We start from the raw sequence: 25,333 nt of genomic DNA, 5'->3' as shown, positions 1-25,333 counted from the left end.
TTAGTCTCGAATGAGAATATATATAGAAAATTTTATCCCTCCGTTGAAATTGTATTTTAAAAACACGATTTTAATAATATAGGTAGATTGTGTACGATAAGTGTGTGATAAATGACATGCGACTATCATTAGTCATTGCTCATTGCTCATACACATGTCAGATGTAGCGTTGGGCCTGGCTGTTCTAGCCGTGTGAGGGTGCACGCCATGTAGACATATGCTGAGCCAGCTGAGGTCATTGCTGAGGTGAAAGCCATCGTGTTGGCAATTCTTTTGACGTCTTTGGATTAGCAAGGTAGATAGAGTAGGTAAGTATTTTGTGGCCATAACTGCACGCTGCGGTTTGTAATTTCCGTAAGTGTTAATTATTTTATTTCCACAATTCAAATAAAGCATTATTTGTCTTTTTTTCCATTTTTTTTCCTACACCAGCATTAAAATTTTTGCATTGAATGCGATATGTCCTATTGTGCGATGACTGTCAATTCAAGGGAATAGAAAGAAGAGCTTAAGGTCCGTTTGGATGTAACTGAAACTGAAAATTGAAAAATATTGTAGCAAAATAATTTGTTAAGGTATAAAAAATACTGTACACGCTTAAAATTACTGTTCATTGGCCTAAAATCACTATTCATGATCAATGAATAGCACACAATGCGCGTCCCAGTGAAGAAAAAAAAAAAAGGGAAGGGACTGAAACGCAGACGCTAGGCGTTTCAGCCCCTCCCAAATGCACACTTAGTTCAATAATTGTTACAATATCACTAGCTTAAATGACTAGGTCCGATACTCTAGACTACGTTTAATACTTGGTTTTAACACAGTGGTTGTGCCACGTTATCCTCAAGTGTTGTCAGAAATATCCTGACTTGAAAAAAAAATTTATATATAATAATTATATTTTTTACTTTTTACCCTTAAAAAAAAAAAAACACCTTCAGCCAAAATTAGGAACACCCTCATATTTAAAAAAAAAAAAAAACCCAAAAAAAATTTCAACTAAAATCTTTATAAAAAAATTGTAACAGAGTAAAACAATGGACGGCAAGCCCAACATTAAGCCCACGGCAAGCCTAACAGATTACAGAGGAAGCAAACCCACAAATTCAAAAAAAAAAAAAAACCCAATACAGATCAAACCTCAAATCAGTAGTTCAGTACATTAGAAATCACTAAAGCTTTTCTCAAAAAAAAAAAAAATCACTAAAGCTAAAGCAAATCTAAAAAGTAAAAACAAAGCAACAACGTCTCCCCTTAGAAGTTTGATCAGTCCAGTCATAGGCAACAGTCAAGACTCCAGAGCACATCATCGCCCTTCATCGCATCGGAGATCGGTCCAGTTCCAGTTGCAGTCGCTCATCGTCGCCGTCGCACATGTATTTCTCTCTCTCTCTCTCTCTCTCTCTCTCTCTCTCTCTCTCTCAAATCTGAAATGAAATGAATGAGTTATGAGTCTGTCTCTCTCTCCGTTTATTAATTTTATCTGAACTGTGATTGACTAAAGCACTCAATGAAGCTTTAACTTTATTAATTTTTTGACTTTTTGAATTTGGCATTTTGGCTTTATCTTATGATTCTTATCCGTTGGTTGGTGTGTGTTGGTGTTGGTGTTGGACTATTGGTGAGATATTAATTGTCTTTTAGTGTAATGTTATTATGATTGTGAAATTTTCTAATTGGCAGCTGGCTCTTGTGATTGGGGCATTAGGCAGGCTTGTCTGTTGAGTGGGGTGGGGGGTGTATGGGCTAATGGGCACATGGGGCCGGGTAATTGGATAAAGCAGTGTAATGTGCACATCAGCACATGAGATGTGTCATGTGCACATAACTGACTCTTTTAGTGTAATGTGCAACTAATAAACAATAATTTAATTAATCAATAATTAATTGGGAAAAAGAACTAATAAACAATAATTAATAATTTAATTAACCAATACATTATAAAAGACAAACAAATTAAATTATGTTAAGCTAAACAACAATTAATAATTTTATAATTAATGAAAAAGCTTGGAAAAATTTAAGTTTACCCACCATGATATTCAAAAAGACATTGTGAATGCAATTGCACGTGAAACATCCAAAGACATCATTAAGGATCTTGACAATGGGTTCTTTTCAATATTAGTTAATGAGTCACGTGATATCTCAATGAAAGAACAAATGGTACTCGTTCTTCGTTATGTGAATAAAAAAGGAATTATTATAGAGCGGTTAATTGGTATTGTACATGTAGCAATTACCATCGCTTTGTCACTCAAATATGCTATTGAATGTTTACTTTGTGAACATAATTTGAGTTTATCGAAACTACGTGGGCAAGGTTATGACAGAGCTAGTAATATGCAAATTGATATCAATTGTCTCAAAACTTTAATTTTGAAAGAGAATAAGTCAACATTTTATGTCCATTGTTTTGCCCATCAACTTCAATTGACACTTGTTGCCGTTGCTAAAAATCACATTAACATTGCTAAATTTTTTTATGTGGTTAGTAATTTAGTAACTGTTGTTGGAGGCTCTTGTAAGAGACGAGATGCTCTTCGAGATGCACAATTTGCCAAAATTAAAGAAGATTTAGAGAATGATATACGTAGAAGTGGGCAAGGTTTGAATCAAGAGACAAATCTTAAACATCCTGGTGATACACATTGGGATTATATTATGGGACTATTCTCAACTTGATTTTGATGTTCTCTGCTGTTATTGATGTACTTGAGATTATTGAAGAAGATGGTCTCTCCGACCAAAAAGTTGAAACTCGATCTATTATAAGGTCAATTCTATCTTTTGAATTTTTTTTTGCTCTATACTTGATGAAAAACATTTTAGGGATCACAAATAAGTTGTCAATAGCATTGCAAAAAAAAACAAAAAAATCAAGATATTGTAAATGCTATGGATCTTGTTAAAGTGTCTAAGCAATGCTTGCAAGTGATGAGAGATGATGAATGGATATCTTTATTGACTGAAGTGTCTTCATTTTGTACCACACATGATATTCCTATCTTGAACATGGATGAAATATTTGTAGTTAGTGGGAGGCCGCAACACAACACCTAACAAAATATAAATTTACATCATTATCGTGTTGAGCTATTCTACACAGTCATAGATATGCAACCTCAAGAGCTTAACAACCGTTTTTCAGAGGCGAATACCGATTTTCTACTTTGTATGGCTTGCTTGAATCCAAGTAATTCATTTGTGGCTTTTGATAAGGAAAAGTTGATACGTCTAGCAAAGTTCTATCCAACTGATTTTCCTAAGACAGATATCTTGGCACTTGACTCTCAGCTTCAGAAGTTCATTTTTGATATGCGCAACAATGACTTGTTTTTAGAGCTTCAAGGAGTTAGTGAACTTGCTGAAAAGTTAGTAAGCACAAGGAAGCATAAGACTTATCCATTAGTCTATTTGCTTATGAAGTTAGCTTTGACCCTTCCTGTTACTACTGCAACAGTAGAAAGAAGTCTTTCAGCAATGATATATATAAAGAATGAACTGCGCAATCAAATGGAAGATCAGTGGATGAATGATTGCTTGGTTGTGTATGTTAAAAAAGATGTAGCTTGTAGCACTGATAATGAGACTATCATGCAACGATTTCAAAATATGAAAACTCGTAGAAGGCAATTGTAAACTTTATATATTTACGTGTTTTTTGATTGTTGTTGTTGTCAATATATAAAATTTTCTTTTTATCAGATTGTATAATTTATGCTTGTCGAAAAACACCCTAAAAAAAATTCCTGGAGCCGCCACTATTTTAACAAATTTAGAGCATTCACGTCAACATTTTTAAAAATAACGTTTCGGCTCTTTTTTTCAGTAAAATTCAAGTAAAAAAGTCACTTTTAGTCTTAATATTTTCTCCCATAATTTTTTTTTTTGGTAAACTAGAATTTGCATTAAAAACTAGGCAAAAACACTATTTTGGTCCTTACATTTTGGGGTTATAGTCAATTTGATCCTTCCATTTTCGTAGCAGTCAATTTGGTTCATGTTATCCCTACCGTTAACTCATTAACAAAAAATGCCTACGTGGCTAACGATGTGCATTGTTGGCATGCTTACTGCTGATGTGGCTACTTAAATAGCAATAAAAAATGTTAATTAACATTAAATCATACCATGTCAATATTTTAATTAATAAAATAAATAAACAAAATAAAAATGTAAACCATAAAAAAAAATTCCTGTTGGTCCTAAACCTCCCTAACCCTTAGTATGTCATCATTTCTGTTTAGAGGTCCTTGGATGGTTTCTTAGAGGGGCCCGTATCCCGTCCATTTGTCATGCCAGAAGTTGATGATACCACCATTACAAATTAGCCATCTTGCACCTTTGTCACAAATGGCTTTTGCCTTGTAAAGGCTAGCCTAGGTGGGGAAGGCTCGTTTAGGGGGGCTTGTGTAAGGGTATTTTTTCCTGAACATTACAACATGTAGGTTATCCGGGTGGGTTCGAATATCCCAAAGGCGTTTAGCGAGGAGGGCTTTGTTCTTGTGGATGCTCATTTTAATGCCAAGACCGCCCCTAGCTTTTGGTTATGTGACAAAGTTCCAGCTCATGAGATGGATTCTTCTCTTAGTTGTGGAGTCTCCCCATAAGTTCTTGTTTATTTTGTCAATCTCTTTGCGAAACTTTAGAAGGGAGCAGGGTGCTTTGCATAACATGGGTGGGTATGGCAGTGGTGATGGCCGCTTGCTATAACTGGTGATTCATTATTCCTTGCTAGACAATAAAAAATGATAAAGCATTCATTTCTCTTTCTCTCTCTCTCTCTCTCATGTGTAAGCTTTGGCGCTCTCTCGAGTTTGCGCCATTTTTAGTTTTAGAAATACTGAATTCAATAGTATTGTATTTCTCACTGAAACAATATACATGAGTGCCTTTATATAGGAGGCATATGAGTGCAGTACAAGTAAGAGTGTAGTACAATGTGTGTTATACAAGTAAGTAATCTAGTTAGGCCAAGCCCACAATACTATACATACATTAACAGCCCCCCTCAACCTCAAGGTGGATGTGAGACCAGCTTGAGGTTGTCAACTAAATCACGAAGGCGTCCCTTAGGATGGGACTTGGTGAAGATGTCTGCAAGTTGATCTTTGGAGGAGACGGAGAAGAGCTTGAGAGCACCATGAACAAGATGATAACAGATAACATGACAATCAATCTCGATATGTTTAGTCCGTTCATGGAAGACATCATTGTGAACAATATGAATGGCACTCTGATTATCACAATAAAGAGGAGTAGCAGAGGACGTAGACACACCTAAGTCCTTAAGAAGCCATCGTAACCAAAGGAGCTCAGATGTGGTATCAGCAAGAGCACAATATTCTGCTTCAGTACTAGAGCGGGCCACAAAGGTTTGTTTCTTACTTCGCCAAGAAATTAAGGATGAGCTAAGGAGAAAACAATAGCCAGTAGTGGACCTACGATCAATGGGATCTTCTGCCCAATCAGCATCAGAGAATGCACGGAGTACAAGAGGAGACTAAGCTGAGTAGAAAAGGCCATGGAAGAGAGTGCCCTTCAAGTATCGAAGAATGCGCAGAACAGCAGCATAGTGAGTCGACCGTGGAGCAGACAAATACTGGCTGACCTGATGAACAGCATAGGAAATGTCTGGACGAGTAACCGTGAGATAGACTAGGCTGCCAACCAATCGTCTGTAAAGAGAAGGATTAGATAATGGTTTCCCCCCCAAGGGAGTCAGATGCGCATTAAGCTCAACTGGGGTGTCAACAGTCTTGCTGTTAGTGAGTCCAGGACGAGACAAAAGGTTAGAGGCATACTTGGCTTGAGTAATATAAAGACCATCTGAGGAACAAGTGATTTCAAGACCTAAGAAATAGCTAAGGTGTCCAAGATCTTTCATCTCAAACTGCTGACTGAGAAAATCCTTGAGTTCTTGTATGCCACTGAGGTCATCACCAATTATGATCATATCATCCACATAGAGGAGAAGTAAAATGGTGCATTTATCAGTGCAACGAAGAAATAAGGCAGCATCATAAGGACTGGCAGTGTAACCCAAGCGAAAGATGGTAGAGCTAAATTTTGCAAACCAAGCTCATGGAGCTTGTTTAAGACCATACAATGCACGTTGAAGGCGGAAAACCTTGTTTGATTCAATAGAGAGACCTAGAGTGGATCATAAGAAATGCATTTTTAACATCCATCTGAAAAAGATCCCATTTTCTAGCAGTAGCAACAGCCAGGAGGGCACGAACAGATGAGATGCGAGCAACTGGAGCAAAGGTCTTTTCATAATCAATCTCATACTCCTGTGTAAAACCTTTTGCAACAAGACGAACCTTATAACTCTCAATGGACCCATCTGAGCGAGTTTTAATCTTGTAGATCCACTTACAACCAACCACAGACTGTTCAGGAGGGAGAGTAACCAGGTCCCAAGTATGGTTTTTGGTTAATGCATCAAGTTTCTCTTTCATTGCAATCTGCCATAAAGGGTTAGTGGAGGCCTCACGATAGGTTTGAGGCTTGTGGAGTGTAGCAAGGGCAGTGTAACAATGATAATCAAGTAAATATGTAGGAATGGATCTTACCCAGGTTGAGTGATGAGGTGGAATGTCTTGTGGAGGTGGAAGGTCTTGTGGAGGATCTTCAGGCGGAGCAGGAGCAGGGGACCCAAGCTCAAGTTGGGGTAGCTCGTCATCAACCTGTTCATCTTCGACCTGTCCAGAATAAGCATTAAAAAGATCTGGAGGTTGAATAGAGAAGTCCAAAGGAGGATCAAGAGGATTTGGAGAAGGAACATGAGACTCCTTTGGAAAGACGTCGAGTACAGATGAGGTAGTTAGGGAAGAACAAAAATGAGAGAGTTCAACAAACAAGCGGTGTTCCCAGAAGACAACATTACAAGAAACACGAAGATGATGAGAGACAGGATCATAACACCGATACCCCTTTTGTGTTTCACCATAACCAAGGAAACAGCAAAGTCTAGATCGAGGCTCAAGTTTGTTGTGCTCATGAGGCTGAAGAAGAACGAAACAAGCAGATCCAAAGGAACGAAGGTGATGATAGTCAGGGGTGACCCAAAGAGGCGCTCATACGGAGTTTGATTATGGATGACAGTGCTTGGAATGCGGTTAATAGTGTGAACAGCATGAAGAGCATCTTCACCCCAAAATGGGGGAGGAACTTTGGCAGAAAGAAGAAGAGCACAAACAGTGTCAAGAATATGACGAAGTTTTCGTTCAACTCGACCATTTTGCTGAGAGGTACCTGGACAGGTTAGATGATGTACAGTGCCATAAGAGTGTAACAGAGCTTGAAAAGCATATTGAGTATATTCAAGAGCATTATCAGAACGAAAAAGTTTGATCTGTTTGGAGAATTGGGTTTCAACCATTTTTGCAAAGTTACTGTATATTGGCAAAATTTCAGAATGAGATTTCATAGGAAAGATCCAGCTGTAACGAGAATAATTATCGATAAAAACAACAAAATATCGAGATCCACCAATACTAGCAACAGGAGAAGGTCCCCAAACATCAGAATGAATTAACTCAAAAACACTATTAGAAATAGAATCACTATTATTAAAAGGTAAAGCTGGCTGTTTTCCTAACTGGCATGAAGTACAATTAAAATTTTCTTTGGACACAGAACCTAACAGACCCTTAGAAGCTAACTGTTGTACCCGAGAAAAGGGTGCATGACCAAGATGAGAGTGCCAAAGTGAGAGAGAGGGCAAGGAAGATACCGCAATGGCAGCAACAGCAACAGACACCGGAGCAACAGGTGGAAGATGAAGATTGTCCACAGGAAACATACGCCCAACTCTAGGGCCGATCCCAAGCTCTTGTCCTGTCCTCGGATCCTGCACAATATACCCAGAATAGTCAAAATAAGGCAATAACCTAGTTCAGCTAATTGTCCCACAGAACACAAATTATTAGATAGGTCAACGACATGGAAGATCCTAGGAACAAAGAGGTTGGAGGTCGAAACAAAACCTAGACTATTCCCATGCATGGTGGAACCATCAGCTATGTGAATATTTAGGGGATGTGGTGCAGGGTCAAGTTTGGAGAATAAGGACGAGTGAGGTGTCATGTGATTGCAACAGGAAGAATCAAAAAGCTAAGTTTGAGACTTACCGGGTAAAACTGAGAGAGCAGTGGAAGGAGATGCATTACCAGCCATACGAACAGCCTGAGCTATGATCTCCTGTAGTTCAGTAGGTGAGAGGTTGATAGTGGATCCAGAAGACTAGGACTCCGTTGAAATGGGAGGCATTGGCGGAGTAGACTCAGTATTAGCAACTGCAGCAGTAGATTTGTTGCGACGGTAACAAGTCTCAATAGTGTTGCCAAGACGCTTGCAATAGTTGCAGAACTTTTTGTTGGTCTATCTGCGACGATTGCTGGAGCCAGAGGGATCACCTGAGTGCTGAGGTTGCTCTATGGCTGGAGCAGAAGGAGTAAGGGCCAGAACATTAAAATTATCCTAGGCTTGAAGAGTTGCAAGGCGAGCTTCTTCTCTTACTAACTCGTTCACAGCAGTATCAAGAGAGGGAGGAGGACTATGATTAAGAAGCTGACCTCGAATGGGCTCATAGTCCTTGTGGAGTGACATCAGGAACTCATAGAGACGAAATTCATCTCTAACAGCAGCATATTGTTGAGCATCTTTTGAGCATGCCCAAGTTGGATCAGAAAGGTCAATTTGGTCTCAAATGAAGCGAAGCTGATCATAGTAGTCATTGATGGACTGCCCCGGTTCTTGCCTGAGTTGATGCAATTCAACCACTAACTGATATTTCATGGATCCGTGAGTAGTAGAGTATCTTTTGGCCAACATATCCCATGCTAATTTCACATCATCAAAGCTGCCCAGCAGATTGGAGATGGAGGGAATGGAAGTATTTCGAATCCATGTGAGGATCATGTGATTGTGACTATCCCATTCAATCATGCAACTAAGGAAGGCAGTATCTTCTTCACTTGCCCCCTTCACAAGAATAGTGATTGCACCAATACAATAATGCCAGAGCATGTGACCCTTAAGAAAACTGCGCATAACTTGAGACCAAGATAAGTAATTCCTAGTTCCCTCCAATACAGTATTGATGGGGCGAGGAAGAAAAACATCTTTTTTTATCCATTTAGAGACACAATATGCAAAAATAGATTGCAAAAATGAAATCTACACAAAAAATTAAGTAAGGAGAACCTGGACTGCAAAAAGTCAACGGTCAACGGTCCAAGATATGACGTCAACAAGATGACGTGTCACTGACATCAGTAGGTGGCTGGATGCTGACGTGGCACTGATGACGTTAGCCTGGAAGGGATGACGGCGCGTGAGGCGCGTGAGCTTCAGTGCAGGTTCTTTGAGTGGAGCGTGGAAGCGTGTGCGGTCTCCGATGGCTGCAAGGCTTCCACGAACGGGTAGATCGGTGCAAGACGATCTTCGTGGTACCTTTAGAAAATTTATCGGAGCAAGATTCACGGCGGTGCAGGAAAAGGCAGTGGTCTTTGCAGTGTTCGAACTCCTCAACGGCGGCTACTACAGGTCCGGAACCCAAGGACGATGTCTGGAAGACTCGGATGTTCAACGGCGAAAGGCTGTGGCAGTTGCTGTGACGGCGGAAGCAATATTAAGAATGGAGTTACACCAATAAAGACAAAACTGTTAAGAAAAGGTCAGAACAGTGGCTCTGATACCATGTTAGAAATACTGAATTCAATAGTATTGTATTTCTCACTGAAACAATATACATGAGTGTCTTTATATAGGAGGCATATGAGCGCAGTACAAGTAAATATGAGTGCAGTACAAGTAAGAGTGTAGTACAATGTGTGCTATACAAGTAAGTACTCTAGCTGGGCCAAGCCCACAATACTATACATTCGTTAACATTTAGCAAGGAGGAGGTAGTTTATCTTACCAATGTAGGGAATGAAGTTTTTGAATGACAAAGATCGAAACCACGAACTTAGGTGTAAGCGCACAATTGCACCTGGCCCCAAGAACAGTTACGGGCTCAGGCCCAATGAGCCTTAAACAATATGAATTTGTAGAGTGTGGGCTTGAAACCCAGGTTAGAAGTGACTAAGGATTAAATGACAAGTCAAAGATTGCTAACACTTGAAAACAAAAAGGAATATTGTAAATCAACCTGCTCGGACGCAAGCCGAGAGCTGTTCTTATATTATCTCTTTCTCTTTTTTCTTTTTTCCTTTAGATTACAAAAAATGCCATCCCTCTTCTTGTTCTAGGTTGCTCCTTAAATACTCCTCTTTTTGATACTTTGTACACGTGTTGCCCCAACTCCCCCTTAGCCTAGATATTTCTTTTCTCAGTACCTTTGAATAGTAACCAGAAGTTTCCCTTCCACTGTTCAGGTGTCACTTCCCCATTAATGCGGCCAGGGTGGTAGGTGCAGGGTCTTTAATGTGGAGGTGGCAGCCTTTATCTTTGGTATTTCTCTAACATCGGTGCTTCCAGGACATTCAAGGGTTCACCCCTTTTAACCCTTGGTTTTGACCGTGTCATTCCCTAACCTTTACCATGAAGTCCCGGGTTCTCCGGTGTCCGTCCGAGGGGAAGTTCACCCTCGGCTGGATCCTCGGCGTATGGGCCGACCCGTAGTACTAACAAATTCCAAACCCAAGAGCAGGTCGGCCTTCCTTAGCATGGCCCAAAGGCCCACATCCCCATCAGGATCTTTTTACTCCCCACATTAGGTATTGTAGATTTGGTTTTAAATTTCCCCAAAGTTTATTGTTTTGTGCTTTGATCGATTTATCCCCAATATGCTTAATGATAGGTATAATGCCCGATTGAGTGTGGGTATGGCGAGTAGTCGGTGGCTTGTGGGTTTGTTTGTGTTTATATATGTGTGAATTTGGTGGGCTGCGGGCATATGGTGTGGGTATACTCAAAACAAGTGTAGCTTCAATTATTATGACTTATTTTGATTTATGTACTTAGGTGATGGGTTTGGTTTGATTAGTACAATGGTTGCTGGGTTTGTGTTGATTTTTTGCAGTGGGTGTGGTGGTGGTTTTTGACTGTGTGTGCGGTGGTTGTTGGTTTTGTGTTTATTTTTAGTTTAATTTGTGTGGTCTATGTGGTCTGGTTCAAAGGTGATAATGGAGGTTGGATTCTACTAATTTTGGTTTTTGGTTTTCTGTGAAAGAAAATAGGGAATTTGTTCAACTGATTTAAGAGATAGTTCAAATTATTGATTTAGTTTTACTAGTTGTGAAAATTTGTTGATTTTGTTGGAAGGCAGGGGTTCTTGGTGGTGTTGTTGAAGGAGATTCTACTAGATTGCAAAAGGAGGTTTTGTAAATTGTTGGGCTGTTGGGAAAGGATTGAGAAAGATGAAAAATTAAAAAAATAAATTAAGCTTATTTGTTTATTGTAGATAGAGAAAAAATATATATTTAATGAAGTGGAGAAATAAATATTGAGGTTCATGCATGTTTATTTGAATACAGGTTTGTTAAACTAAAAAAATAGAGGTTTTTTTTTGTTAGTATTGCTAAACTTTTATAGAGGTTGATGTAATGCTCTTATTTTGATGGGTTATCAACTTACAAAGACTTCCATAAAAAAAAAAATTAAATAGAAAAACTAAACTTACAAAGACTTACCAAATTGAATGAATCATATATGAGATGTTAATATATGAAGCCCATATTTTATTATTATTTATTATAAGTAGGTTATAGTTAGTTCAACTGGTAAAATCTCTGATATTTGAATAAGAGATTTGGAGTTTAATCCTCATTTATTTCAAAATTATCAATTTATGTCTTAATATGACGATAAGAAGTTATCATGAAGAGCATATGAAGGCCCATCTAAATTTTAAACATTTTCTTCACATTTTGAACCATGTTTAAAACATAGGCCCACTCGGTGATTCACAGAATGAATTGGGTCATGCTGCCTTGACCTATGGACCAATTAAGGGTCATGACTCGACCCATGAATCCAATTTTGATCACGTTGGATGTTTTCTAGTTATTTTGAGGGGAAGAGTAGAATGTACAAAGCCCAATTACTTGGAGATGGGTATGACAAAAACAAAGTACTTGTGTCTCCCGAAGAACGACGTCGTTTTGTGTATGATCATCGTCTTGTTTGCCTCTGTAAAATGAGTCTAAAGAGTAAAAGAGAAAGAAGAGAGAGAGAGAATGGAAGCGGGGACAGTGGAAGTGAGGGAATTCATAAGAAAGGAAGTGGAGGATTGGGAAGATGAAGAAGTGGGTCGGGCCCGGTTCAAGGCCTTTAGCGGTCAAAGATCCGATTGGGAACCCACTTACCGTTTCTGGAACCACCTACTTCTCTCCATCGCTCGCCATTTCCACCTTCTCATCATTTCACCTTCCCAGGTACTCCTTTCACCTCTCTTTCTCTCGTTCTTTCAATTTTTAGTTTCTGATTATTTGGGTTTTTTTTTTTTTTGAAGGTGAAGAACATTTGGTTCAATCGCAATGGATTGACCCCTTTGTGCCTGGACCAGGTTTTGGTAAGCCATACCCTTCTTTTTTTAATTTTGTTGGGTTTTGATTTTTTATGATCATTGAACCGTCTATTTATTATTAACGTTGGTGGGTCAGTTGGAAATGTACAATGAAGGTGAAATTGTACGATGTAGTGATGTTATGGACCCAAGGAGTGGCCGAATGTCACTTCTCTTGAGAAAATTTAGCAACTTGATGCTTAGGCCAACACCTTCTTTACAAACTCTATTACAAGATCGCCTCATACTCACCCCTCTGCTCAAGGTACCTATCAAACTACTTGCTCTACTGTTCAATTCCTATGTTTTTAATATGACTTTGAGAAATTGTAGTTGTGTTAAAGTTACTACTCACAAAGTTTTGATTTTTTTTTTTTTTTTCAATTTTGTGTTTGGTTTAGGATAAAGCTGTGGAAATTGTGAAACTTTTATCTGAAAGTCACTGGACTAGTTCGTGTATTGTCACGATGAAGAAGTTCCATGACATTTGTGGAGGACCGGAAGAAGCTTCTGCGGTCTTGAGTCATCTGTCAGAAACTGGGAAAGCACGGTACCTCTCGATACATAAGAAGGATTTTGTTGAGGTATTGCATATGATGTTTTGTTGGGTAATGAAATCACTGAGTTTAGGTTCTTACATTTTCCAAGTTGGTTTTATAAATGTAATGCCTATTGCTTTTTTAGTATGTTGCATTAGTCTTTTTGTACGTAGTTCTCTGTTTGTCTCAGGATGTGTGGTTATTAAAAATTGTTGCAGGGCATAAAAGTTTCTCTGTCATCAGCACCAGTTTCTAATATCTCAAGTTTAGATTGTGATGTTCTGCATTTAGTTTGGACAACAGAAAGGCTTCAGCAACAGCTTGATGTGATTGACCGCCGTTGTGAAATGTAACTACCTCTAAATCATAGTACTTGCATGCCCGCATATCCTTTCTTTTCTTGCTTTTGGTCCAAGCCATCCTAGTTACTGTTGATCTTAAGTGATATAACAGATTATGTTTGTAATATAGTTGAAAATATTCACAATGGAACAACTTGCATGCACACTCCAACTATCATGAACTTCTTCATTACCAAGTCTACAAAGCAGTCATATGATCACTTTTAGTCATCAATTTTTATCCATTTGGGATTCCTGGCAATGTGCCAGTTAATCAAACTTTTGACAATAAATGATTGGAAGAGGGTTGATGGACCATTTGCACAGCAGCATAGGATTGATTAAATTCCATATCTTCATTCGATATACTTTCCACTATGTAATCATCTGTTATAATGTGGAACATGTGACAGTTTAGACTTTAAACAAGTGTACTTTTCTCATTGGTTTATTTATTTTCTGTGCAGGTCAAGAAAAACAGCATTAGCTTTTTTGCATTCTGGGAACAAGCAAGTGGCACTTCGGCATGCTAGGGAGTTAAAACTAGCCAATGAGAGCAGAGAAAAGTGTGCATCTTTTTTGAACAGAGTGGAGGAAGTCCTTAGCGTTATTGCGAATGCTGAATCCACAAAAAAGGTGATACATTAAAAAAAAACCTCTGTTTTTCTTCTGCTGCTTCTTTAAATTGTGCTGATGGTGTAAATAGAACATAAAAGAGCTACCAACAGTTTTTCTCGTCTGTTAAGTCATAAAGGAGCTGACAAAGCTCACATAGTTTTATTAATTTGTTAACTTGTTGAGTTGGATTTTGAAAATGTTGGAGCTGCCTTACAAAGTTTTGAACTGCTGAAAATCTTGAGTTGTCTCTCTCATTGGCAGGTATCAGAAGCCATCCAGATTGGAGCCAAAGCAATGAAGGAAAATAAGATCAGTGTGGAGGAAGTTGAATTCTGTTTACAAGAGCTTGAGGAGAGCATTGAATCACAAAAGCAAGTTGATAAAGCTCTAGGTACCCTCTCTCTCCCTTCATTTTTTACTTGTTTTGGGTTTAAGTCCTTTTACGTTGTAGCTAGTGCAAAACAGTTGGGTATTTGGGCAATTTTGTTACTTTGATTTTTACTTAACATGGGTCTCTGTGGCTGTGGATGTTACAGAGTCAACTCCATCATACACTGATGTTGAGGATGAAGATATTGAAGAAGAATTCAAGAAATTGGAGTTGGAAGTTGGAAGTGGAAACCTTCAAGTTCCAATCTCCCAAACGGGTGTTGACAGTAAAGTGGGAGAAGTAGAGGCATTAGAGTCTCCTGAATCTTTGAGTGACACTTCGTCAAATCTCAAGCTTTCAGATAATTCAACCAGGGAATCAGCAAGTAAGAGTCCTATGTTAGCAATGAGACAGAACAAATTAAAAAATCTTGTGCTTGAAGCTACTTAGTCAATTTTTCATCTACCAGTCTTTTGCCAGGTGATCAATCATGGGATCATTTTATCTTTGTTATAATTGTGTAATACTCCCAAGTCCCAACATTCTTTGTGTATTTGAAAATGTGTATATACGCCATTCTTGTTAATTGCATTTGCTTCTTGTATTATTAGTTGTTCCCAATGATTTGTTCATTTATTGGAGTAACACACATTCAACATAAAAAAGTTCCCACTGCCCTCTATAACGGTATAACCTCTTTGATGAGAGAATATGGATACCTAAAGCTTGAGGCAGATCAAAAGTTGTCAGCTTGTAGTCATGCAGGTCTAATTGACAATGGTTTGTTATTTTTTTTAACTATTTTTTTTTATAAGTAACAATGGTTTGTTATTATATAATTCTATGATCGATAATTATCATATTTGGCCAGAAATGGGACACCACTATTGCATGGTTGACCTTCTTGGTAGAGCAGGAAAGATTGATGATGCCTTGAATTTTATGAAAATGATGCCAGTGGAACCAGACAAATGTTTTTGGAAGCTTGCTTGGTGCTTGGTAGAGTTCATAACAACGTGGAGCTTGCTGAGCTTGTTGGGAAGCACATTCTCCATAAAAATATGAAAGATTCAGGCTACCATGTTCTTTTAGCCAATATATATGCCTCTACTAAGAGATGGAATGACGTGTCGTCGAAGGTAAGAACATTAATAAAAGAGAAGGGCTTAATAAAGAAACCTGGAAGTAGCTGGATTCAGGTAGGTGGTATTAATCACATTTTTCATGCAAGGGGCATAAATATAATGCATCCACAGGTAAATAAAATCCAAGAGATTCTAAAGAGTTTATTGTTGGAGATGAAGGATGAAGGATATATGGCAGATCCAAGTTCCTTCTCCCATGATCTTGCAAATTGCAATGGATGTTAATGAGTTAACCAACCTTGATATTGGGTGACGTCTCAATTTTGCAATTGGCATTAGTAAAAAAAGGGCTCTCGCTGAGCACAATATATTTGAGAATGAAGCTGCAGAGCAAAAACTATTGGAGCACCTAATTACAAGTTTATGAGATGGACTCGACTTTCTTTTTGTGTTGATGAGGTACAGGCAAGTATATCTGTCCTCAACAAAATTCTTCACTGAACCAATCAAATACAACAATTTTAGAGAAACCTAGCTTGCAAAAACAAATGAAGCAAAATACATTCTTGTTTCAAGTTTTTGTTCATTTACAGAAATGTTGATGGGCATAAAAGCTGCCTTTGCGTGAATTATCAAACGTGATCTCTTTTACGCTCACTGCAAGCCTTTCTGGTAAGTACTTCAGAGGTCTATTGTGTTTGACTCCGAGATGCTCTCATGTTGGCATGAAACCTTTGGATATTTTCTTCACTGCAGTGAAGGGAAGGTTGCAATCCCATGGTAATGGTGTCAATGAGCAATAACCTCTTGGAAAGAATTGCCATTTCCAAGTTGTAACACATGCTTTTGAAAAATATTTGTTTCCATTCCAGCATTGTTTCAACTGAAAACAACCTGTCATGAGTGGTTAAAGTGCCCTACGTCTTTGGAACCATCCGCTAAAATTCATATAGCTTGATGACCTTGTTCCCTCCGTATGAATAGTCATCATCAAGGAATCCGCTGTGCCTCAGGGCACAAAACCATAAGGAACCTTTTGTATGGTTGACTAAGAAAATGCAAGTAAGCTGAAGTTTGTTCTTGAATGGCCCTTATCTTCATCCTCTTCTTCAATGAATGATTTTTTGGACACTTGTTGCGGCAAGCTGCATGTTTTAGAAATAGAGAGCATTTTTCATGATTCCATAAACCACAAAGAAATGAATATGATATTCTTAAAACAATGCCAGATTTAGTCGATGGGCTATTTTAAGGATGTACCATGTTTTAATCATTTTTTTGAACCAAAGCACAATGTTTGGAATTTTCTTACATTTCCTGGATAGACGTTAAAACAACAGAAGTCAACCATGGCATGGGATGAATGGGTGAAAAGAAGGTGAGGAAGAAACAGCAGCACTTAATCTGAATCCTATGCATATTTAAAATACGAACTTCTCTCTGATGTTTTTCGTATTTCCAATATGAAGCTGTGAAGCTGTGGTTCTTCTATTATGAAATCATTGATTTTATATTAAAGTTGACAGTCAACGAGACAAGATTGTAAATGTGGCTAATAGGCTAAAAAGCAATCTTTTTTTTTCCCCCCAACATAAAAACTGGAAAAGCAATGTTTATTAAAATAATTGCTCTGCTGATCTATATTCTATGACTCTTGAATTCACTTGCTTTTCATTAAAGGCAAGACATGCATATCTTAGTTGTGACTTATGAATCTTGTGACCACTCATACCTGACTTGATGTTTGGATCTTTGAGCATCCAGTGTTTGCATTGTTCATCAATTCTGAATTTATGTTCTGAATGGAATCCTTTGAACTTGTTAGGGAAGTACATTCCACAGGGGGGGCAGCTCCAGAGATACCAAATGCCGGAAATGATTGTGTAGAGGGTCCTCCAATCAAAGGAAAAAAGGGTGCATGTGAAATTGACATGGGCAATGGTTGGCCAGGAATTCCAAGCATTTGAAAACCAGTTCCTGTGATCCCAGGCAGAGCAGTGGCTCCTACTTGTGAAGTAGGGACCTGTGTTGGGCTGCAACCCATTCCGGTGCTCATTGTCATACCCATCCCAGCCCCCATGGGGGAGAAATGTGTCAAATGTGGTGCATTGATACGTTGCATCAGCATAGGTGACATCATTGGAGGCATATAAACAACAGTTCCCATTGACATAATCTGCATCAAGACGCAAAAGTTAGGATACGCATGACCATCAGAGTACCTATGCATTTGAAACAGAAGGCATATGAAAATTTACCTGTAGTTGAAGCTGAAGGGTTTTCGTATACTCAATGGCCTCATCAAGAATTGAAACTCTGTCCACCTTGACGCATAAAGCAGCAACAAGCAACAAAAACAAAGGAACAATTCAGAAACTTCTTATAAAAATGTAAGTGGTCAATTTTTCTTGTGGTAGAAGTTTCAAAGCTTTCAATTGAATTTATTGCAGATGTTAACCTTACTGCAATTGGGTATGATCTCTTTTAATGCACGCATCTTTTTGTTTATTTTATCTCTTCGCCTCTGCAAATTTTCATGATAAAATTGTTACACGTCATCTCCTACTTTGTGTGTGTGTGTGGTTGGGAGGAGAGAAAGGGAACTAGGGATTGGTGCTTATTGATATAGGCATTACTCACCCTTTCAGAAAAATTATGAACTGCAGTTCGGCTTCTCTTGGTACCTGTACCTCCACGAGCAGGTGCCTGTTTTGTCTGTGGTTCTTCAATATTCTGCAGTAAAATTGGACTTCTTAAAGCAATGGAGACTGTGGTTAAGAAGGGATCACAAACCAGAGGGATATGTGGCTTCTACCTTCCTAATTACCTCACTTCGATATGCAGATTCCTCAGTGTCATCATATGTCCTCCTCAAAGAATATGTTGGCTCATTTGATGCTCCAAGTGAGTATATTGAAGAAGATGCAACCAGTGGCTCAATAAACTTTTCGATATTGGGTTTTTCACCAGGTGTATTTGCTGCTAACCTTGAGGCTTGGCCTAGAAGTTGATCTTGAGATTTATGATTCCTGCGGCCAAAGGCTTCGGAGTGCTCATCAGGGAGTGACTCCTTGGTCTTGGAAATAGGTGCTGTTAGCTCTGCATCTGGTTGGTTCTGAAGACCTGTTTTTGAACCACTGGCTAGTTCAATCACTGTTGACTCAAAGGGATTGCTACGAAATAGAGCAGGCCTCTCCTCACTGCTGCCTTTCAATTCCTCAGCTCTTGATAAAACCAGACTGCTTGCCTGCCTGATCACACTGCTGCTCTGACTATTAACTGTAGGAAGAGCTGCAGGTCTTAAATAGGAGATATTCACTGTCGCAGTTTTCTTATCAGGTAGTGAATCATGCTCAGGCAAGGTCGATGTGAGCAGTCCACCCATTGTTATGAGTGAATCTGATTCTTGGCAAAACAAGGAAGATGGATGAAGGTGAGTACTCCTAGAGGTAGCAAGCTTGGAATTCCTCTGTACAAACTTAGATGCATTACTATGTCTGAAATTTGCAGTGTCATGTTTCAGAACAACTTGGGAATCTTTGGGGTGCTTGTCATTGCTCTTACTATTATTTTGTACCAAATTGCAGTTATACAATCCGCTGAATGAGTCAAGATGATAACAATTTTGTGAAGAATTGTTATTGGTAAAGTCCAAGTCACCATCCTTGTAACCTGAGAAATCTGAGAATGAGGACCCATTCCCTGACCTTGCTTTCTTCATATGCCCGTTTGCTCTATTCTCCACCTGAGCATTGTAAGGGTATAAATTATCCCCAACGCATGAATGGCCCTTTTGTGTTTTGCCTGATCGATCTCGCATAAGAATCTCACCATTTTCCCATACTAGCTCCACAAAGTCATCCTCAAACCTGCATTAGAGACCTGTTAAAAACCATGCCACATAAAAAGAAACAACAACATATGAAAAAGAGATTGAAGAATGTATTACGTAGAAGCTAGAGTAGCCAAGCTGCTAGTCATCCTCGGTTTTGTTGGTTCAAGCATCTCCTCTGCCATTGAATGACATCAAAGTAAATTAGAAGGAAACACTTGCAGCCAGTAAATGTTTAGCTATTTAGGCTTCTACAATGCAGCACAAACACATATTCCAAAGTACTGCATGGTATCTAAATGTTCTACATTTGAAGCTACATGTTCCAAAACAAAAATAAAACACTTACACAACTACACCAAAATCTGAATCATGTTTATAAATTTGTGGAGTACCTGACAAACAGTTTCTTTCCCTTACTGCAACTCCTTTTTAGTTTCCTGAATTTTCTTTGTTGGTTAAAGAAGCAGGAGGACTATTAAGTAAACAAATGAATTCATGAGGACTGGATTTATTGGCCACGACATTACTTTTCTTTTCTTTTGTATATATGGCCAAACATAGGCCACGACATCTCATCTGGCACCTGCTCTCAAAAGTTCTCCACTTATGGCAATGGATTGAGTTTGGTGGGATTTTTAACCCAAATCGATTCTAAAAATAGTAAGAGTTTTCACTCAACAAAATAGGAAGAGTTTAAGATTTTTTATTTTTTTAAGTTGGATTCACATTTTTATCCCCGCTAGGGTTTGGTTTTCAAATCTTAAATACCGGAACTCGGCGATTATATATTTAAATTATTAAAATACCTCTATCATTATATTTTCTTACACAAAAACTTTAGGTTTCTAGTGCTTGCTAATGCTTAAATTGTATAAAATAGTATTTTATATTTTCAATTATAGGGTAATCTAAATTCTAACCTAATCCGACTTGTTTGATCCAACTTATGATGGCATGATTTTGGGATGGAATTTTTAATTCAAAGGAAAATTCTATAATTCTATAATTCTAGTAAACCAAAAATACTCCCGACAGCATTTAAACAAAGGTTTAAATTCTGATGGGTCATATCTCAATAAGGTTTATGAACAGCGAAGTTGTTGTACTTGTAAGGTTTATGAACAATGAAGTGGTTGGTTAGAGTCTTATGTAATATATATTTGGTTCGGTTAATGTGTGTTTTAAACTTTTCTTTTTTAAAAATATTTTTTCAAAAATTAAAAAAATTATTAATATTTTTTCAATTTTTAAGAAGATATTTCTAAAAGTGATGCATCCTAAATTTGTGGGCACACATTAACAAAATCTTATATATTTATATGATGCATCCTAAATTTTTTTTTTTTTTTTTATGGGACATCCTAAATTAATTAAAAATGAGAGATCCATAGGCTTCAATTGACTTATCCAACCCTATGTGAACGAAAAGGAGAGGTGCAAGTGCAAGAAGGTGGCTATAGGCCAACCTAGCCATGATATTTTTCTTTTTTCCTTTGCCTACACCTAGGCCATCACATCTCACCTGCTCCTCAAGTTTCGTCTCCACTCGAATCATCACCAACGGTACCTCTGACAACATTTAAACAAAGGTTTTAAATTCTAATGACAGGCTTATGAAAAATTAGTGCAGGGTTAATTAAAAGTTATTAAAAATTTTAAGTGTAATTTGTTATGTGTCTTTGTATTAAAACGTTTAATTCAAAGTATTTACATTTGAAAAAAATTCACTATTTTCTAAATTTTTTAATGATTATACAAAAGTTGCTTAGCTTGTTTTAGACACGTACAAAAAGTATTTAAAGAACTCAACATCTTTCATCAAAATATTTTTGAAAAGAACTTATTATTTTCTAAAAATTTTAATGATTATACAAAAGTTGCTTGTTTTAAACATGTACAACAAATATCTAAAAGAGAACTCAACATCTCCCATCAAAATTATGTTCAATGATGTTCTTTCATAGAATAAAAATTAATCAATTATCATCCCCATAGTAAATTTTCTATCTATTTTCTTTTAATCAGTTCAGTTACAGTCGTACGTATTCCTAATGATTAAGGTGGATTTTATTTGGATAGATTAATGGACCTATCCAATCTAAAAGCAAACAACTCTTTTGTCTAAAAAATAGTGGGCTACAAAACAATATCTACAGTAAGATACGAGTAGCAATACTTATTGGTTCTTCAAGCTGAGTTCGCAGATGAATACAGTAAGATACATGGTCTTGTTGTGATTCAGCTGAGTAGGTGACGTGGCTGTACATTCTGATCATATCCATATCAGTATAGATAAAAGATTCCAATTTGGCATTTTTGCAAAATCTAAAGCAATGGGGATGAACTGCCAAATGTCAATAATGTAAACATGCCAATTCCAACATAACCAGAGTCAGGACATGAACTTATAACCAAGTAAATTGAGACTTCTTCTTTTTAGAAAAAAAAAAAAAAAAATGTTTTTCTTAACCGGGTTTCCACAAATTTTTTTTCTTAAACTTGGCAAAGAAATAAAATTAAACTAGTCGCTAACCCGTGCGATACACGGAATAGTTAAATAAATATTAAAAGAGTAATGGTACATCTACTACATTTTCATAACAATTTCACAATAAATTTTTTGTAGCAATTTTTATTGGTTCTAATCTTCGCTCATTATTGAAATTACTTTTTTTTTTTTTCCTTCTAATATCAACTTGTCACTTAGGATTTATTGTCAAAATTGCCGTAAAAATTTTGTAGACGTAATATTTCTCATATTAAAAATATTTAGTTTAATGGAAGGTAATATGGCTTAATTCACATAATTCATCTAAAAGTAATGAAGTTAAAACAAATGGTTAATACACTACACTTGTATAAAGGAATCTGTGGCATGTATAAATAGGTTAAAACATAATTAATAGGTATAGTAAAAACACACTAAAAACATTTATATTATTGTAGGAACGCTTTGTGGCATGCCTGTTAATGTCTCTCTCTCACACACATATATATAGACTTTCACCCATCTGCTAGTCCATTATTCTATGGTCATAATTACATTATAGCTGTCATTTGAGAAATTAACATACATAAAATAATGCTTCACATAAAAACTTGGCAGAACATATGGTAGTTCAAAATAAGTTAAAATCAAGGAGTATAAGTTTATACGTACATATGCTCTTCTTTGTTTTTTTTTTTTTTTTGGAGAGAGTTCTAACCTATGACCCCTTATAACGATATTCCATGACCCCTTATAACAATGACAGAAATTCTCTTACCACTCATCTAGCTCTTTTGAGGATTAATCATATTAGCTGCAAAACCTGTTGAAATTGGCCACAGCTAGAACATTAGAAATCACACAAAGCGTGCACAATGCTCCTCCAATTTGACAATTATAGAATTAGAACCCAATATTTATTGAGACAAATCCAAAATATATAACAACAAATCAGATAAAATATAAGCAAAATATAAAACTGAAGATTAATGAGCATATATAAATTCTAAAACCGAAGATTAACTTAACATATATAAATGGTGTACATCGGTGAAATCTGCTTATGATTGGTTGTGAGTTGTCTTGTTATCCCTAAACTTTTTTAATATTTCCGCGAATGAGACTTCACCAACAGACTAATCAAACAATATTATAATTTCGTAAAGAAAGTGGAAATAAGAACGTCCCTTACAATTCATTAAAAAATATATGAAAATGTTGTAATTTTAAGTTGAATGAACCCAACTTACAGGAGTCCCATAAAAATAAAAATAAAAAATTTACAGAAGGAGAATGGAAAGGAGAAAAGGAAGCAAATCTAGTGAAGAGGCTGGTTCTGCAATTCAGCAATTCAAATATATTTCTAACAAAAAAACAGAAGCAATCTAATGAAAAACAAAAGCAATCTAATGTTTGTGTCGGTGGCTTGGTGCTTACCGTGAGGTTTTTTGCAAAAGAAAGAAACCCAAACAACTAACTTTAGGTGATAATTTAGGTTTCCTTTAAGTATAGAGGTTGTATGTCACCAAACAACTAAAATTTTTGAAATAGAATTTTTGTTAAAAATAGAATTTTCAAACTTTTGAAACATATATCTAATAGAGTTTTACTTAAACTAAACTATTGTAATACTTGAAAAGATAATTACACGTTGAAGAGAAATAATAAATATATAAGATATAAAACCTAAAATAAAAAAGAAAAAAATAATAGTAACATAAAAAATTGTGAAAGTTTCAAAGGGTTCAGTTTTATATATATATAAAACCATGCTTCTGTTAGAGCATCATTAAGCAACTTCTTGAAATATGTATCAATAATTAAGTCATCACAATCTTGATCTTCCTTGCCTCTTGTATCGACAAAAGATCATCATACCAACTCCGCAGGGGCTCTAGATACTTGATTTTCAATAGCTAGGAAAAGCTTAGGATTTATTGGAGACTGTATACAAAATAGACCAAACCCTTTTAATCAAAACCACTTGAACACATGGGATGGTAGTGGGTATTAGATTTGGTCCATTTGGCACAAAGCAGTGCAAAGAGTCAAGAAATCTATTAGTATTCTAACCTTGGAGGGATTTTCTCTAATCTATTAGATAATAATATATATGCATTCTAATCACATTACTCATTAAGTTATCTAAATAAGTTACATATTATTAAATAAACCATGTAATTAAAAACATAACTCAATGATTGAAAGACATTAAAATACTTTTCCTCCAGAGTACTCTTGAAGAAAAATCTCTCACTTTTTTTCCCCCCCTAAACATTTTCTACAAGACAACAACTAAAGAATGACAAGCATGACAATTGACATGTTTATCGTTTTCATTATCTGGTTGAAATTGTGTACGACTACGAGAACTACATGACTTCATGACCGGGACACAACAGTAGGGTGAGCCCACACTTACGGGAATCTAAGAAAACCCACGTGGACCAACGGGCCCTAGCCTCCTTTTACCATTTTCTTCGGTGTCCTCAAACTCTACATTGTACCTATAAATACAGTCACATCAGACACACCCATTCCCTTAAAACGTCAAATCAATATTTTTCAATCTTTTTTTAGGAAAGACTTGGGAAAAGAAAAGGATGCACTTCACGTGCTCCTCCCGTGAGATTCACGTGCCCCTCTATCTTCTTGTCTGTGTACTTTTTCATACATAAGCATAGACTGACACACGAAACTTTAGAAACCTCCTGAGAGCCAATCGGTCCAATCCTTTCAGCTAATAGGCACCAACTCCCAGAATTGCTAATCCAGTAAGAAAGTGACAGTGATACAAACTACAAAAGTCCTATGTTTTCTTTTGTAGAATATACTCTCTTTTTTATAATTTTTTTTTTGCATCTTAATCATGTAGAATAAATATACTTGTGGACCGATTCTTGCGTCGTGTGTGCTTATTGTTCACAATTTATGTAATCAATCATCTCATATGACTCATCAACAAGTTGTATCATCCAAAAAGAAACAATGTATTATTTGGGATACTCAGCAGCTTGCTATTTGCAGGGTGACTTGAGCAGTAATATTTGTAAGTTAAAATTTATCTCCAATATCAGTTAATGTAAATTTTTCTTCTATTTTGCACAAAAAAACTACTTTTTTTATTTTATATACTCACTTTTACAAAATAGTCACATCAGTTTATCTATTCTCCACATTTATTCAATAAAATATTCATTCTTTTACAATTTTTTATTATTCTCTCCCTCACTGCTTCTCTCTCACAAACCCAATCCGAAACCCATCTCCCTCGCCACCTCTCTCTCTCTCTCTCTCTCTCTCTCTCTCACAAACCCAATCCGCCTCTCTCTCACTTTCTCATCAACCAAACAATAATTACAATCTTCCGTTTCATAATAAAATAACCACAAAACATCCAAACGACACCATAGAACAAATTTTAGGTTTGTTTTGACAATTTTTTTCTTTTAAAATTTTGGGTTTTGTTTGTTTTTGTAGGGTGAAACGAAAATGGAATGCGTGGAAGCACCTTGTGACAATTTTTTCCATGGC

The 25,333-nt window shown here is 36.9% G+C and overlaps 2 protein-coding genes across 5 annotated transcripts; one reads left to right on the top strand and one right to left on the bottom strand.

Moving 5' to 3' along the window:
* Nucleotides 1-12,106: 12,106 nt before the first annotated feature.
* On the top strand, nucleotides 12,107-14,998 carry LOC142613077 (uncharacterized). Its single transcript, XM_075785266.1, has 8 exons — nucleotides 12,107-12,392; nucleotides 12,470-12,529; nucleotides 12,621-12,788; nucleotides 12,925-13,107; nucleotides 13,281-13,411; nucleotides 13,871-14,039; nucleotides 14,283-14,412; nucleotides 14,558-14,998. Exons 1-8 carry the CDS (start codon nucleotides 12,195-12,197, stop codon nucleotides 14,839-14,841), a joined length of 1,323 nt encoding a protein of 440 aa, XP_075641381.1. The 5' UTR covers nucleotides 12,107-12,194; the 3' UTR covers nucleotides 14,842-14,998.
* An 813-nt stretch (nucleotides 14,999-15,811) lies between these two features.
* On the bottom strand, nucleotides 15,812-19,843 carry LOC142613075 (transcription factor PHYTOCHROME INTERACTING FACTOR-LIKE 15-like). Of its 4 annotated transcripts, none has more exons than XM_075785261.1 (8): nucleotides 19,704-19,843; nucleotides 19,426-19,486; nucleotides 18,292-19,345; nucleotides 18,117-18,209; nucleotides 17,935-18,000; nucleotides 17,735-17,800; nucleotides 17,209-17,652; nucleotides 15,812-16,621 (listed from the first exon to the last, which is right to left on the bottom strand). In XM_075785261.1, exons 2-8 carry the CDS (start codon nucleotides 19,479-19,481, stop codon nucleotides 16,586-16,588), a joined length of 1,815 nt encoding a protein of 604 aa, XP_075641376.1. In that variant the 5' UTR covers nucleotides 19,482-19,486; nucleotides 19,704-19,843; the 3' UTR covers nucleotides 15,812-16,585. The 4 variants fall into 4 exon arrangements, with proteins under 4 accessions (XP_075641376.1, XP_075641377.1, XP_075641378.1 ...); XM_075785262.1 differs by having other exon boundaries at nucleotides 18,304-19,345; XM_075785263.1 differs by lacking the exon at nucleotides 17,935-18,000.
* Between the last annotated feature and the right edge of the window lie 5,490 nt (nucleotides 19,844-25,333).

Source organism: Castanea sativa, chromosome 10 (genome assembly GCF_040712315.1).
Source record: "Castanea sativa cultivar Marrone di Chiusa Pesio chromosome 10, ASM4071231v1".
Taxonomy (NCBI): domain Eukaryota; kingdom Viridiplantae; phylum Streptophyta; class Magnoliopsida; order Fagales; family Fagaceae; genus Castanea; species Castanea sativa.
The sequence above is the reverse complement of the archived record's forward strand: the minus strand, read 5'-3'. Positions and strand labels throughout refer to the sequence as shown.

Coding starts and splice junctions, on each gene's coding strand:
- LOC142613077 (XM_075785266.1), top strand. CDS start 12,195: ATGGAAGCGGGGACAGTGGAAGTGAGGGAATTCATAAGAAAGGAAGTG. Junction 14,040..14,282: donor ATGCTGAATCCACAAAAAAG/GTGATACATTAA, acceptor TCTCATTGGCAG/GTATCAGAAGCCATCCAGAT. Junction 14,413..14,557: donor GCAAGTTGATAAAGCTCTAG/GTACCCTCTCTC, acceptor TGGATGTTACAG/AGTCAACTCCATCATACACT.
- LOC142613075 (XM_075785261.1), bottom strand. CDS start 19,481: ATGCTTGAACCAACAAAACCGAGGATGACTAGCAGCTTGGCTACTCTA. Junction 19,346..19,425: donor TTGGCTACTCTAGCTTCTAC/GTAATACATTCT, acceptor TCTCTAATGCAG/GTTTGAGGATGACTTTGTGG. Junction 17,801..17,934: donor TCATACCCAATTGCAGTAAG/GTTAACATCTGC, acceptor TTATGCGTCAAG/GTGGACAGAGTTTCAATTCT.